We start from the raw sequence: 17,939 nt of genomic DNA on the forward strand, positions 1-17,939 counted from the left end.
TTCAATGAAAAGCAAGCAGACTTCAAAGGAAATAGTAAACAAATTCAATCTTGTGGAAACAACCATCATCAGTTTTTTTTTTTTTTTTTTTTACAGCGAGACAGTTATTGAATAGTGCTGGAGAAAAGACTGCCAATTCAACAGCCCCGACCCCGTGAATGTCTCTTTGACATGTTAACAAATCGCCGCTATCTGGAGAATGCAGTATACATACTTCTGTCCATTGACTATACATGTGACTGTTTGTCAGTAACAATGGGTAAACATAACACTAGAACGTTTAAAGGATCATTATGTCACATGTAGAAATTACCAAATACACGTCATTTTTTCCATTTCATGTGTTTATTCCGAACCATAAAAGGCAATTGTCTACAAATATATCTAGAAGACGTGCTGTTTATCGCAGACAATACAGTTTACAAATCATGATAAAATAGTCAAAGAATGATTTATAATAATATTGTGACAATACTAATTGTATTCAATGAATCACGCTAATCACATTATTCATATCATACAATTTGATTTGTCATAAACTATCCTTAATGACAGTATATTATAATACGGAAATGTTAACAATCATTCACAGTGGTCCGCTACAAACATAACAACTCACCCTAAGAAAGGTTAGATGCCAATTCACCATAGCATTTTCTCGATATGATTTCAACAGCCCGTGATAACAAAAGGGCACATTTCAACATTATAAGATACAACATTAATAACAGATTCAATTACACCATCGCGCTCGTTATTATACATGTATACATGTGATTTATATAATCATAGATACTTAAATATGATTCACCGCTGACATATAAATATATTTATGTCTAAATCTTCATCACGATAACAAAGTCACGACTTAGCTATGTTTTTTGCTACCTATAAAGAGTCACAAGTATATATCAAGAACAACTGAGAAGAACTGTTTCCAGTAAATGTCATTTTATTAAATGACGAATAACATGGCAGGCATGGTAACAACAATGTCGGCCATGCTGCCTAAACATATTTACAACATAAACAGTATCTTCATATTATATACAACATAAACAATATCTTGATAGTATATAGCCAAAAAGGTGGAGCGCAAAATACGCCAACCACATACAGTATTTTGATATTATTTACAACATAAGCACAAATTACGCCTATTATATAGCCAAAAAAGTGGAGCACAATCTACGCCTGAGATGAAGTACAGCTTTTAAAACGAAGGTTGGGATAGTGGGACAACGAAATTCCGAGCACCAGTCTTTCGAAAGTAAATATCAGAAATGACCACGTGGCATGAATCCGACTGTCTGATTGGATGTCGGATCATGTGTGGGTGTACTTGGTTCCCCTCCATCGTGTCATATTACCGTCATCGATTACGGGTTTTTTTGTGGGAGAACTCGATTTACTTCAGCCGTGTTATATAAGTATTCACTCCATTAATTTGGCTACTTTACACACATACATAATATTACGATGTACAACATAAATTTATTTATTTGCATAAATGGTATATAATCACAAATACAAGAATAGCTACATGTAACACCAATTTACAAAACCATCTAATGATTTCTGCATATAATAAATATTTTTCAAATACTTCTGCTTATTCCTAAATAGATATCCCGAATCGTTTATTAGTAAAGCTTGAATCGTACGTGTTGATCGCCAGCTGTCTGATCTTGAACTGGCCGATGACAAAGGCGTTGTGTTTGAACTGACCACTCAATTAAACCAAACGGTAGAAATGATATGTTTCCTTGAAGGAACATTTTACAGTTTTTCTTAGTTCAAGCACGCGCCAGTGATGTTCCAACCTATCTTAAAATGTCAAAAGTAATAATAACACTTACATAGTGTTAACATACAAAATATTCCAGATCACGTGATTATCATGTGATCCGCCACATACTTTATAAATGAATAATCATTAGAAAAGAAACAAAAAAGTAAATACTAAGTATGTACAATTCATCTTTATACAATAAGTTTGCGTTTAAACTAATACAAGCCACTTGCATGCATACGCGTATGGCAATTCAGGAACGAAATTGTCTCTCTCTTTGTGTATTACGATGTCAAATAACAGAAAAAAACATAAACTGTGTACTGTAATAATTAGCTTTGGGACTCAGACATTTCACTAACCTCAGTAAGTCATTAATCATGATTGGATTAATTGTATGTTTTATAGTTACAAACTTGACAAGTAGTATTGGTTAATTGGATAAAAAATTGACAATCAATCCTTATATATATATATATGTTAACCAATTTAAAATTCCCACCGCCAGACTGCAAAATTCGGTCGCAACTGGATGACAAGTAAAAGGTAACGATATGTCGTAAATGCGTCGTTTCGAAATATTGTTCTACTTATCACACATATGTGCACAGTAGTGGAATAGCAGCCAGTCAGTCAGCTACTCTCGCTAGTTTAAACGTGTCCCACGCACCGCATTTGACAGTACAGGAAAAGCAAATGAAGTCAGGATAAAATCCCTACTCTGCAATAACATAAATGAGTAGGTATAGGCCTTTCATACAAGAAAATTAAATAATTAGCATACTTTGTAAGGTAGAACAAAATGCTTATTTACATGATTAACTCTCGTCAGTTTGCTGAAATAAGTGCAAAAAGAAAGAAAAGCACGTCACGAATAAGACTGTCAACAGGTTATTTTTAATAGGAAAAATGGAACATATACCAACATTTCTTACTTCAGACCTGTTTATTTATCATTACAGATGAGGAGGACAGACATTTTATTATTTCCATTTTGTTTAGGCTTAGCCATCAACTTTTCGTTCTATTCAGCTGTTTTGTTTAAAGTAATAAGTCCCATAATGTTAAATTTAATATTTCCTGAAATTCCGTGAATACATACATGTACAAGACGCGGGACTCCAAAATACATTTACATGGTGTGATAATCGATATAATAAGGATGAGTTTGACTTCGATTTGTATAAACTTGATATCATTTTGCGACTTAGTGTCAACAATGACAAAGAATTAACGCATTGCAAAGTATTCTTCGTAATGCTGTGTATCTATGTAATTCCATGTTGTACATCGCATTACGTTATTGATGAGTTATTTGGATAAGTGTAATTGCATGTGTAAGCATTCAACGCTAAGGTAGCTGTAGGGCTTGCTTAGTACATAATAAAGAAACTGAATAAAAAACTGAAAATACTTTGGGAGTAATTCCAGTGGTTATTTTGTGTCAACGCCAGAAATTTTAAGCATTTACGACCAACGCCAGAACACACACACACCTCCCCCATGCAGTTGGAGAAAAGGAAAGGACTATCTCATCACTAACATACTAACATGCTAATTAGGCCATCATCTCACAAACGGCGTTCTAACATCTGTAAATTAAAGAATGCTGAGATGACCCCTAAAAGTGCGCCTGGCGACAGTCGATTCTAAAAACGCATGACCTTTCAACCCCGTATGTAAATGAAGAATCTGGACAGGCTAAGGAAGCAGTTTGCAAAATGGTGTCTAGAAGGAGGAAATCGGCGATGTTTTCACGGATTATTGTGTTTTGGATGTAATTCATATTGGGTGACACGGTAGCTTAAAAATGAAAGTTTCTTGATGACGGTAATATATAGTATGCGTAGTGTCAGTTTAAACTGTTGATTAAAGTTAAGTGGAGTGCCGTTTCGCTCGTGACGAAGTTTCCGGCCTTGTACTTTATAGAGTAAACACACCACTGCCATATCATTTTTAATTACATTTTCTATGCAAGCGCCTGTGCCTTGCTCACTGAAATGATATCCATATCCTATCCGAGATACCGCTACTGCGCTACATAGGTCATGATCTCGGTGCCATCGGGCGGGTCAGTGTTCTGTTTTCTCAACTGTCTGCATTGTACTTGCATTTTTATTAGCACTTAAATCAGCTGTTCCATCTGTGTATTACTACAATTTTAAACAATTCACAAAATCAAAGAGCATTAAAGTTTGGGAGGTACAAAACTAGATCGCCAATGCAAACAGTGAATGTCTTCACACGCTGGCAATAGGTGATTTTCCTCTCAGAATAGAACAACGCGACCCGAAATCTTCATAGGGAAATAAAGTGATCTGAGTTTACTTGTCTCATTAAGAAGGAGCGAAGTACATTTATGTAATAGGTGGATATGTCTCAACCCCTTGAAAACAGTTTTCAAAATCTAGACCACTGGGAGCCTGTTGTAGCCAAATAACTCCACTTCAGTAAAAACGAATGGCGCATTCCATTATCATCGTGCCAAAGTTTTAGTATAAGTTATCTCAGAATGAGGTTTAGATAAACGAAATGCAGTAAGAATGCATCACTCCAAGAGGTCGAATTTTGCATTTGTTGTCTGTTCTGTTTTACGGACACTTGCCTCGACTGAAAGCTCTGTGCCACCGAACCTCAGCCTCACTAACACCTCGCGCTCTGATTTTGGGACATCCATCGGGAGATCAACCTTCACCTTACCGATGTAGGTACAGTTCTCAGTTTCACAGTACGTGGGTTCATCCCTTTCTGATGTAAACACCTTGAAGGCAAGCGTCCTTTGGTCATCTGTCAGGGGTATATAGTCTCGATACTCAGTTGCCTCCCCTATGTTAACCGAATGTCCTCTTGCAACGTGCCTGCTAAATCGATCATTGCAATATACTTTCCCTTCAACGATATCCTTGGTATTTTCAGGGTCGCCTTGTCTAAACCCATGTAAAACCTGTATGCCATAAGTGTGCTTCATCACACGAGTTGATATAACTTTGGTGTCGAATCCGAACAGAACTGCTCCCTTCAGGACTGACAGACCAGCATCTTGTGGAATAACAATTTTCTTCGAACGGCCGAATCTTTGTTTGACGGCGTATCGAAGCATTGGTGACTCGGAGAACCCTCCAACCATCAGAATAACGGATGTTCCAGCAGCGTGTTCTTGGTCAAAAATCCGCTCGACGTGCTCTACAATCGCCTCACACGCAGTTTCGAACAACTTCTTTGCTTCAGAGGCATCAACGCGCAATTTGTCCCCAATCCACGCCATTTTTCTGCCTCGACGTCCCTCTGACACAGACATGCGTAGTTCCTCCCCTTTCATATCTTGGTAAACCTCGTTGAGAGCAATTGGAACTTTAAATGTAATCTTCTGGTCGATTTCTGGCGTGATAGTCCGCTTCTTAATTTCGAATTCGCGAACGATATCGAGATACGAGTCCCTGTTGTTTAATTTAAATGCGTTCCATACATCAGGGGTTACCAGCTCCACAAGGAACTGTTCGTACGCCTCGTCTACCTTGGTCCCTCCCCAGTCTCCTCCGTTCGCCATGTAGACCTGGTGGAGAGATCCATCTCCCTGAACCTCCTGGACAGTAATGTCTATAGTACCACCTGGAACAGACAAATGTATTGGATAGAAACAAAATAGTGAATGTTTCCTAAAACTGTTATCTTTAGCATCGTATAAAAACAATTAATTTTGAAATTTTGAAATTTTTCTTCGCGAGATTCCATGTGGAATACCAATGAGGGGTATGGAAAACACACAGTATCATACAAAATATATTACTACATATTCCTTTTATCATGCAATCATATAGCGGCAATTAACGCATGGAATTCTATCATAAGATTGTCTTTTGACAACCAAGATGCACTTCACTTCAGGTAGTATAATACGAACTGATTCTATTATCCACACACATTTCATATGTAACAAGCAGCAGTTCTTCAACGATTGTGTAACTGCATAACACCATTTTTACCATGCTTCAGAAAGACAAAAGTGGCGTGATTGACACGATCAGATGAAGAAGAATCCAAGATGTTCCAGAAGACTTTATAATATTCCGCCCATACCACTTAATGGAATAACGTAGCCCATACACTACTTACCCCCAGCATCCAGTACCAGGTACTTCGTGCCTGGGCGTATTGCCTCCAGGCCGGTCATATCCTCGTCTTCACTGCATTGTTCTTGTCCCCGCTTCCCGACGGGGATGTGCTTGCAATATATCGAGGCTGCTTCTGGCTCCAGAGCGATATCGAGGTGATCGGATTTGATACCTGCCTAAAGTAATAATCACAGATATTTCTTTTAATGTATGATAGACTACATTGAAAGAGCTCTAGCAGAGCAGGGAGTGCTACTGCCGAACAAGAACAACTTCCGTTTAACATTTGTCTTATGATATATATAAATGTACCTGTTTGGCCGACTCCCTCATCAACTGCTTAGCCTGATCCGACCAGATGGCAGGGACTGTTAGAACCCAGTGAACCTCGTCATCCATTATCCCTTCACTCACTGACCGCGCGTGCATTGCACGTAGCATGTGTCCTCGTAAGTACAGGATAATCGAAGAGAATACTTCCATGGCGTTCATAATGTTACCTTTGTCATCTTCAATTGTGGACTGACGGGAAATGTGCTGTAAACAAGAACATGATGCTGCAATAAATAATGAAATAAGCATTGTTGTATGTATACAACATTGCCATTAGAAAGAAATTTACCAAGGGTAGAGAACTACACTGAAGCGTTAATTATATCATTAGCGATGGCAAAATGAAGTCGGTGACATTACTGTCGAAGTAGACTCAATACGCCTAAGTGCGAACCCAGTATACTGGAGTAAAACAAAAAAGTACACGTCATGTAAACAGCCGAGATTTCCAAGTCATCGATTAATCATTACACACACAGTGGACATAGACCCAATAGTTCACATATAGTGAACACAGGCTGAAATTTTACTGACATTAACACAGGCCGAAATTTCACATGCAGTAATACAGGCTGAATATTTCAAATAAAGTGTAAACAGGCCGAATACTTAACAAACAGTGAAAACAGACGGAATATTTTGCACATGCAAAGTTATCACAGACCGAATATTTTACACATGCATAGTGATCACAGACCGAATATTTTACACATGCACAGTGATCACAGACCGAATATTTTACACATGCATAGTGATCACAGACCGAACATTTTACACATGCACAGTGATCACAGACCGAATATTTTACACATGCATAGTGATCACAGACCGAACATTTTACACATGCATAGTGATCACAGACCGAACATTTTACACATGCACAGTGATCACAGACCGAATATTTTACACATGCACAGTGATCACAGACCGAATATTTTACACATGCATAGTGATCACAGACCGAATATTTTACACATGCACAGTGATCACAGACCGAATATTTTACACATGCACAGTGATCACAGACCGAATATTTTACACATGCATAGTGATCACAGACCGAATATTTTACACATGCACAGTGATCACAGACCGAATATTTTACACATGCACAGTTATCACAGACCTATCTTTCACACATAGTGAACACAGACCGAATATTTCATACACAGTGAACATAATCCGAATATTTCACAAACAGTAAACAAAAACGGAATATCACACACACAGTGAAGACACACTGGATATCCCACCAAACAATTAACACAGATCAGATATTTAATACACGATGAACAAAGACCGAATAATACAAACGCGACTATTTCCTACACAGTAACACCGGCAGACTATTTCCTACACAGTAACACAGACAGACTATTTCCTACACAGTAACACAGACAGACTATTTCCTACACAGTAACACAGACAGACTATTTCCTACACAGTTAACACAGACAGACTATTTCCTACACAGTAACACAGACAGACTATTTCCTACACAGTAACACAGACAGACTATTTCCTACACAGTTAACACAGACAGACTATTTCCTACACAGTAACACAGACAGACTATTTCCTACACAGTTCACACAGACAGACTATTTCCTACACAGTAACACAGACAGACTATTTCCTACACAGTAACACAGACAGACTATTTCCTACACAGTAACATAGACAGACTATTTCCTACACAGTAACACAGACAGACTATTTCCTACACAGTAACACAGACAGACTATTTCCTACACAGTAACACAGACAGACTATTTCCTACACAGTTAACACAGGCAGACTATTTCCTACACAGTTAACACAGACAGACTATTTCCTACACAGTAACACAGACAGACTATTTCCTACACAGTAACATAGACAGACTATTTCCTACACAGTAACACAGACAGACTATTTCCTACACAGTAACACAGACAGACTATTTCCTACACAGTAACACAGACAGACTATTTCCTACACAGTAACACAGACAGACTATTTCCTACACAGTTAACACAGACAGACTATTTCCTACACAGTAACACAGACAGACTATTTCCTACACAGTAACATAGACAGACTATTTCCTACACAGTAACATAGACAGACTAATTCCTACACAGTAACACAGACAGACTATTTCCTACACAGTAACACAGACAGACTATTTCCTACACAGTTAACACAGACAGACTATTTCCTACACAGTTAACACAGACAGACTATTTCCTACACAGTAACACAGACAGACTATTTCCTACACAGTTAACACAGACAGACTATTTCCTACACAGTAACACAGACAGACTATTTCCTACACAGTAACACAGACAGACTATTTCCTACACAGTAACACAGACTATTTCCTACACAGTTAACACAGACAGACTATTTCCTACACAGTAACACAGACAGACTATTTCCTACACAGTAACACAGACAGACTATTTCCTACACAGTAACACAGACAGACTATTTCCTACACAGTTAACACAGACTATTTCCTACACAGTTAACACAGACAGACTATTTCCTATACAGTAACACAGACTATTTCCTGCACAGTAACACAGACAGACTATTTCCTACACAGTAACACAGAAAGACTATTTCCTACACAGTTAACACAGACAGACTATTTCCTACACAGTAACACAGACAGACTATTTCCTACACAGTAACATAGACAGACTATTTCCTACACAGTAACACAGACAGACTATTTCCTACACAGTAACACAGACAGACTATTTCCTACACAGTTAACACAGACAGACTATTTCCTACACAGTAACACAGACAGACTATTTCCTACACAGTAACACAGACAGACTATTTCCTACACAGTAACACAGACAGACTATTTCCTACACAGTAACACAGACTATTTCCTACACAGTAACACAGACAGACTATTTCCTACACAGTAACACAGACAGACTAATTCCTACACAGTAACACAGACAGACTATTTCCTACACAGTAACACAGACAGACTATTTCCTACACAGTTAACACAGACAGACTATTTCCTACACAGTAACACAGACAGACTATTTCCTACACAGTTAACACAGACAGACTATTTCCTACACAGTAACACAGACAGACTATTTCCTACACAGTAACACAGACAGACTATTTCCTACACAGTAACATAGACAGACTATTTCCTACACAGTAACACAGACAGACTATTTCCTACACAGTTAACACAGACAGACTATTTCCTACACAGTAACACAGACTATTTCCTACACAGTTAACACAGACAGACTATTTCCTACACAGTAACACAGACAGACTATTTCCTACACAGTAACATAGACAGACTATTTCCTACACAGTAACATAGACAGACTATTTCCTACACAGTAACACAGACAGACTATTTCCTACACAGTAACACAGACAGACTATTTCCTACACAGTAACATAGACAGACTATTTCCTACACAGTAACACAGACAGACTATTTCCTACACAGTAACACAGACAGACTATTTCCTACACAGTAACACAGACAGACTATTTCCTACACAGTAACACAGACAGACTATTTCCTACACAGTTAACACAGACAGACTATTTCCTACACAGTAACACAGACAGACTATTTCCTACACAGTTAACACAGGCAGACTATTTCCTACACAGTTAACACAGACAGACTATTTCCTACACAGTAACATAGACAGACTATTTCCTACACAGTAACATAGACAGACTATTTCCTACACAGTAACATAGACAGACTATTTCCTACACAGTAACACAGACAGACTATTTCCTACACAGTAACACAGACAGACTATTTCCTACACAGTTAACACAGACAGACTATTTCCTACACAGTTAACACAGACAGACTATTTCCTACACAGTAACACAGACAGACTATTTCCTACACAGTTAACACAGACAGACTATTTCCTACACAGTAACATAGACAGACTAATTCCTACACAGTAACACAGACAGACTATTTCCTACACAGTAACACAGACAGACTATTTCCTACACAGTTAACACAGACAGACTATTTCCTACACAGTTAACACAGACAGACTATTTCCTACACAGTAACACAGACAGACTATTTCCTACACAGTAACACAGACAGACTATTTCCTACACAGTAACACAGACAGACTATTTCCTACACAGTAACACAGACAGACTATTTCCTACACAGTAACACAGACTATTTCCTACACAGTTAACACAGACAGACTATTTCCTACACAGTAACACAGACAGACTATTTCCTACACAGTAACACAGACAGACTATTTCCTACACAGTTAACACAGACTATTTCCTACACAGTTAACACAGACAGACTATTTCCTACACAGTAACACAGACAGACTATTTCCTACACAGTTAACACAGACAGACTATTTCCTACACAGTAACACAGACAGACTATTTCCTACACAGTTAACACAGACAGACTATTTCCTACACAGTAACACAGACAGACTATTTCCTACACAGTAACACAGACAGACTATTTCCTACACAGTAACACAGACTATTTCCTACACAGTTAACACAGACAGACTATTTCCTACACAGTAACACAGACAGACTATTTCCTACACAGTAACACAGACAGACTATTTCCTACACAGTAACACAGACAGACTATTTCCTACACAGTTAACACAGACTATTTCCTACACAGTTAACACAGACAGACTATTTCCTATACAGTAACACAGACTATTTCCTGCACAGTAACACAGACAGACTATTTCCTACACAGTAACACAGAAAGACTATTTCCTACACAGTTAACACAGACAGACTATTTCCTACACAGTAACACAGACAGACTATTTCCTACACAGTAACATAGACAGACTATTTCCTACACAGTAACACAGACAGACTATTTCCTACACAGTAACACAGACAGACTATTTCCTACACAGTTAACACAGACAGACTATTTCCTACACAGTAACACAGACAGACTATTTCCTACACAGTAACACAGACAGACTATTTCCTACACAGTAACACAGACAGACTATTTCCTACACAGTAACACAGACTATTTCCTACACAGTAACACAGACAGACTATTTCCTACACAGTAACACAGACAGACTAATTCCTACACAGTAACACAGACAGACTATTTCCTACACAGTAACACAGACAGACTATTTCCTACACAGTTAACACAGACAGACTATTTCCTACACAGTAACACAGACAGACTATTTCCTACACAGTTAACACAGACAGACTATTTCCTACACAGTAACACAGACAGACTATTTCCTACACAGTAACACAGACAGACTATTTCCTACACAGTAACATAGACAGACTATTTCCTACACAGTAACACAGACAGACTATTTCCTACACAGTTAACACAGACAGACTATTTCCTACACAGTAACACAGACTATTTCCTACACAGTTAACACAGACAGACTATTTCCTACACAGTAACACAGACAGACTATTTCCTACACAGTAACATAGACAGACTATTTCCTACACAGTAACATAGACAGACTATTTCCTACACAGTAACACAGACAGACTATTTCCTACACAGTAACACAGACAGACTATTTCCTACACAGTAACATAGACAGACTATTTCCTACACAGTAACACAGACAGACTATTTCCTACACAGTAACACAGACAGACTATTTCCTACACAGTAACACAGACAGACTATTTCCTACACAGTAACACAGACAGACTATTTCCTACACAGTTAACACAGACAGACTATTTCCTACACAGTAACACAGACAGACTATTTCCTACACAGTTAACACAGGCAGACTATTTCCTACACAGTTAACACAGACAGACTATTTCCTACACAGTAACATAGACAGACTATTTCCTACACAGTAACATAGACAGACTATTTCCTACACAGTAACATAGACAGACTATTTCCTACACAGTAACACAGACAGACTATTTCCTACACAGTAACACAGACAGACTATTTCCTACACAGTTAACACAGACAGACTATTTCCTACACAGTTAACACAGACAGACTATTTCCTACACAGTAACACAGACAGACTATTTCCTACACAGTTAACACAGACAGACTATTTCCTACACAGTAACATAGACAGACTAATTCCTACACAGTAACACAGACAGACTATTTCCTACACAGTAACACAGACAGACTATTTCCTACACAGTTAACACAGACAGACTATTTCCTACACAGTTAACACAGACAGACTATTTCCTACACAGTAACACAGACAGACTATTTCCTACACAGTAACACAGACAGACTATTTCCTACACAGTAACACAGACAGACTATTTCCTACACAGTAACACAGACAGACTATTTCCTACACAGTAACACAGACTATTTCCTACACAGTTAACACAGACAGACTATTTCCTACACAGTAACACAGACAGACTATTTCCTACACAGTAACACAGACAGACTATTTCCTACACAGTTAACACAGACTATTTCCTACACAGTTAACACAGACAGACTATTTCCTATACAGTAACACAGACTATTTCCTGCACAGTAACACAGACAGACTATTTCCTACACAGTAACACAGAAAGACTATTTCCTACACAGTTAACACAGACAGACTATTTCCTACACAGTAACACAGACAGACTATTTCCTACACAGTAACATAGACAGACTATTTCCTACACAGTAACACAGACAGACTATTTCCTACACAGTAACACAGACAGACTATTTCCTACACAGTTAACACAGACAGACTATTTCCTACACAGTAACACAGACAGACTATTTCCTACACAGTAACACAGACAGACTATTTCCTACACAGTAACATAGACAGACTATTTCCTACACAGTAACACAGACAGACTATTTCCTACACAGTAACACAGACAGACTATTTCCTACACAGTTAACACAGACAGACTATTTCCTACACAGTAACACAGACAGACTATTTCCTACACAGTAACACAGACAGACTATTTCCTACACAGTAACACAGACAGACTATTTCCTACACAGTAACACAGACTATTTCCTACACAGTAACACAGACAGACTATTTCCTACACAGTAACACAGACAGACTAATTCCTACACAGTAACACAGACAGACTATTTCCTACACAGTAACACAGACAGACTATTTCCTACACAGTTAACACAGACAGACTATTTCCTACACAGTAACACAGACAGACTATTTCCTACACAGTTAACACAGACAGACTATTTCCTACACAGTAACACAGGCAGACTATTTCCTGCACAGTAACACAGACAGACTATTTCCTACACAGTTAACACAGACAGACTATTTCCTACACAGTAACACAGACAGACTATTTCCTACACAGTAACACAGACAGACTATTTCCTACACAGTAACACAGACAGACTATTTCCTACACAGTTAACACAGGCAGACTATTTCCTACACAGTTAACACAGACAGACTATTTCCTACACAGTTAACACAGACAGACTATTTCCTACACAGTTAACACAGACAGACTATTTCCTACACAGTAACACAGACAGACTATTTCCTACACAGTTAACACAGACAGACTATTTCCTACACAGTAACACAGACAGACTATTTCCTACACAGTTAACACAGACAGACTATTTCCTACACAGTAACACAGACAGACTATTTCCTACACAGTAACACAGACAGACTATTTCCTACACAGTAACACAGACCGACTATTTCCTACACAGTTAACACAGACAGACTATTTCCTACACAGTAACACAGACAGACTATTTCCTACACAGTAACACAGACAGACTATTTCCTACACAGTAACACAGACAGATTATTTCCTACACAGTAACACAGGCCGAATATGTAACACACAGTTTACACAGACAGACAATTTTCTACTTAGTAACACTAGGGGTCGCGGTGGCCGAGTGGTTAAGGTGTCCCGACACCTTATCAATGGCCCTCCACCTCTGGTGGCGTGGTGGCCGAGTGGTTAAGGTGTCCCGACACCTTATCAATGGCCCTCCACCTCTGGTGGCGTGGTGGCCGAGTGGTTAAGGTGTCCCGACACCTTATCAATGGCCCTCCACCTCTGGTGGCGTGGTGGCCGAGTGGTTAAGGTGTCCCGACACCTTATCAATGGCCCTCCACCTCTGGTGGCGTGGTGGCCGAGTGGTTAAGGTGTCCCGACACCTTATCAATAGCCCTCCACCTCTGGTGGCGTGGTGGCCGATTGGTTAAGGTGTCCCGACACCTTATCAATAGCCCTCCACCTCTGGTGACGCGGTGGCCGAGTGGTTAAGGTGTCCCGACACCTTATCAATAGCCCTCCACCTCTGGTGGCGTGGTGGCCGAGTGGTTAAGGTGTCCCGACACCTTATCAATGGCCCTCCACCTCTGGTGGCGCGGTGGCCGAGTGGTTAAGGTGTCCCGACACCTTATCAATGGCCCTCCACCTCTGGTGGCGCGGTGGCCGAGTGGTTAAGGTGTCCCGACACCTTATCAATGGCCCTCCACCTCTGGTGGCGCGGTGGCCGAGTGGTTAAGGTGTCCCGACACCTTATCAATGGCCCTCCACCTCTGGTGGCGCGGTGGCCGAGTGGTTAAGGTGTCCCGACACCTTATCAATAGCCCTCCACCTCTGGTGGCGTGGTGGCCGAGTGGTTAAGGTGTCCCGACACCTTATCAATAGCCCCCCACCTCTGGTGGCGTGGTGGCCGAGTGGTTAAGGTGTCCCGACACCTTATCAATGGCCCTCCACCTCTGGTTGCGTGGTGGCCGAGTGGTTAAGGTGTCCCGACACCTTATCAATGGCCCTCCACCTCTGGTTGCGTGGTGGCCGAGTGGTTAAGGTGTCCCGACACCTTATCAATAGCCCTCCACCTCTGGTGGCGGGGTGGCCGAGTGGTTAAGGTGTCCCGACACCTTATCAATAGCCCTCCACCTCTGGTGGCGCGGTGGCCGAGTGGTTAAGGTGTCCCGACACCTTATCAATAGCCCTCCACCTCTGGTGGCGTGGTGGCCGAGTGGTTAAGGTGTCCCGACACCTTATCAATAGCCCTCCACCTCTGGTGGCGTGGTGGCCGAGTGGTTAAGGTGTCCCGACACCTTATCAATGGCCCCCCACCTCTGGTGGCGTGGTGGCCGAGTGGTTAAGGTGTCCCGACACCTTATCAATAGCCCTCCACCTCTGGGAGGCTGGTGGTTTTTCTCCGGGTACTCCGGCTTTCCTCCACCTCCAAACCTGGGACGTCATTAAATGATCCTGGCTGTTAATAGGACGTTAAACAAAATAAACCAAACCAAACGTAGTAACACAGAACGAATATTTCACCCAGAGTGGACATATACCAAGCTTTTTACACACATTATGGATTTAACACAGACCGAATACATCACATACAGTGTAACCAGGCCGAATATTTCACAAACAGTTAACACAGACCGAATACATCACACACAGTGTAACCAGGCCGAATAGTTCACAAACAGTTAACACAGACCGAATACATCACACACAGTGTAACCAGGCCGAATAGTTCACAAACAGTTAACACAGACCGAATACATCACATACAGTGTAACCAGGCCGAATAGTTCACAAACAGTTAACACAGACCGAATACATCACATACAGTGTAACCAGGCCGAATAGTTCACAAACAGTTAACACAGACCGACTATTTCACACACGGTGTAAATAAACCGAGCATGTCACACAGTTCATACAGACCTAATAGTTCACAGTGTAACCATCCCGAGTATTTCATACACATTTAACACATACCGAATATTTCACGAGTAATGAGAACTTACCTAATATTTCACGCACATTAAACATAGGCCGAATATTTCACAAACAGTTAACACATACCGAATATTTCACGAGTAATGAGAACTGACCTAATATTTAACGCACATTAATCATAGGCCGAATATTTCACAAACAGTTAACACAGACCGAATATTTTACTCATGCATAAATAACACAGACCGAATATTTCACAAACAATGAACACAGAAATGTTCACACACAGTATAAAGCGAAAATATACATGTTATTAGGGTATAATAAAATTCTGAAAAAAAATGATGGGTGTGTTCCTTGTTCAAATGCCAGTTTACAATGTTGAGAATTACTTGGTCTATTAACCACTTCTGACTACTTGTGGTATAGTTCTGGTATGGGGCCTGTATAACATTGAAAGATTACAGTCTTAGGTCACGCACTAAAAATCATCATATGCAAACTAATACAATTAGGATATACAAGTCTTACTGGATTATTGTAAAGCATCATTTTGAAGCGCCGAAAGTAGTACCAGTCCTGGTGCTCGTTGTCAATAGCCAAGTCTGCATACTTGTCTTCGGCATCAAACCCGAATGAATGAAACTTCTGTTCTGGGGTGAAGAGTGCGCATGTTGGAGCTTTAAGGGAGATTCCAACACGAGATCCACTATTCCAAGTATTTCCCTGGATACGGAGCGCGTCGTTAGCGTAGTCATTTCTAAATGCGAAGGCATATCCGGAATATGTAGTACCGAAATCAATGGCGGCTACTATCAACTTCTTACTGTCTTTTTCCTCTATGCACGTTGCCATGGTGACGGAATTAATTCACTTGCCTATAGGTGAAGAAAATAAAAATGGTTGACGTATATATGCCTATAACTGCAGATAAATATATTGAATTTTAAGACAATGTACCTACACAGACACCCACTACATTCGCCTCATCATAATCCAACGGGTGAGCCTGAACCACATGTGATGCATTTGTTTTTTGAGACCAAATGCTGCCATTTTTGTAGTACATTAATCATTAGTTGACAGGACGTTCGAGTCCTGTGTCTTATCACAGCGCCACATTATCAATGAAGATACTTTGTTAATTAATAGCATTTAAAAATCCTCAAAGCAATCGACTTGAAATCTTTTGGAATCCAAAAGTCTGTTCCTGTTTTCTATCAATGCTTGAAGGGAATAATATCAGTAATGTTGTAAACTGGTTTGAACTCTGTTTTGTATTCCGTCATGCATGCAATCATACGGCAGTCTGAATCAAATCAGACAGTGATTTCTCTGAATACAATTTCACTTAGACATTGCATAGATACTGCCAATGTGTAATGTTTAAGTTATGTGTAAAGCAGTAGGCCGTTATCAGTTACGATTTATGTATTGCAGATAAGATTCTAAAATTCATGTACAAACATGAAATCGGAAGTTAAATAGGCAATGTAATGTCTATAATGTATTTAATATACAAAACGAAAGTACGTATCGCATAATAAGGAAATCCCCAACACGGGAATCAAACGTATCATTGTAATATATAATGTCTTTGGTTTTCCCCTATTTCATTCGAGCACTGTCTGTATTTCTTGAATATGTTCTGCAATAACAAGAAACTCCCTGACCCGTCTACGTACACCCTCATTGATATTTACCTTGTTTATAGTGTATACGAGATGTAGAACGTGTATTTCTCTCTGTCGTCTTTCTTCTGTGTCGATATTAGATAGTCGTCAACTCACTTCCCGGTGTCTGTCGGCCGGTACACGTCATCGGGAATTCTCGGTATTCTCGGTAAGATCAGGTGGCTACGCTGAATTACCTTGTTACCCGATATCAAAATTGTATAGTCGATGAAACGCAACAGTAAAGCAAGATTGTATCTTACGACTAAA

The 17,939-nt window shown here is 39.7% G+C and overlaps 1 protein-coding gene across 1 annotated transcript; it reads right to left on the reverse strand.

Moving 5' to 3' along the window:
• Nucleotides 1-934: 934 nt before the first annotated feature.
• On the reverse strand, nucleotides 935-17,883 carry LOC117328905 (heat shock 70 kDa protein 12B-like). The gene is made up of 5 exons (XM_033886517.1): nucleotides 17,700-17,883; nucleotides 16,528-16,874; nucleotides 6,217-6,441; nucleotides 5,906-6,080; nucleotides 935-5,401 (listed from the first exon to the last, which is right to left on the reverse strand). Exons 2-5 carry the CDS (start codon nucleotides 16,849-16,851, stop codon nucleotides 4,341-4,343), a joined length of 1,785 nt encoding a protein of 594 aa, XP_033742408.1. The 5' UTR covers nucleotides 16,852-16,874; nucleotides 17,700-17,883; the 3' UTR covers nucleotides 935-4,340.
• Between the last annotated feature and the right edge of the window lie 56 nt (nucleotides 17,884-17,939).

Source organism: Pecten maximus, chromosome 6 (assembly GCF_902652985.1).
Source record: "Pecten maximus chromosome 6, xPecMax1.1, whole genome shotgun sequence".
NCBI classification, from domain to species: domain Eukaryota; kingdom Metazoa; phylum Mollusca; class Bivalvia; order Pectinida; family Pectinidae; genus Pecten; species Pecten maximus.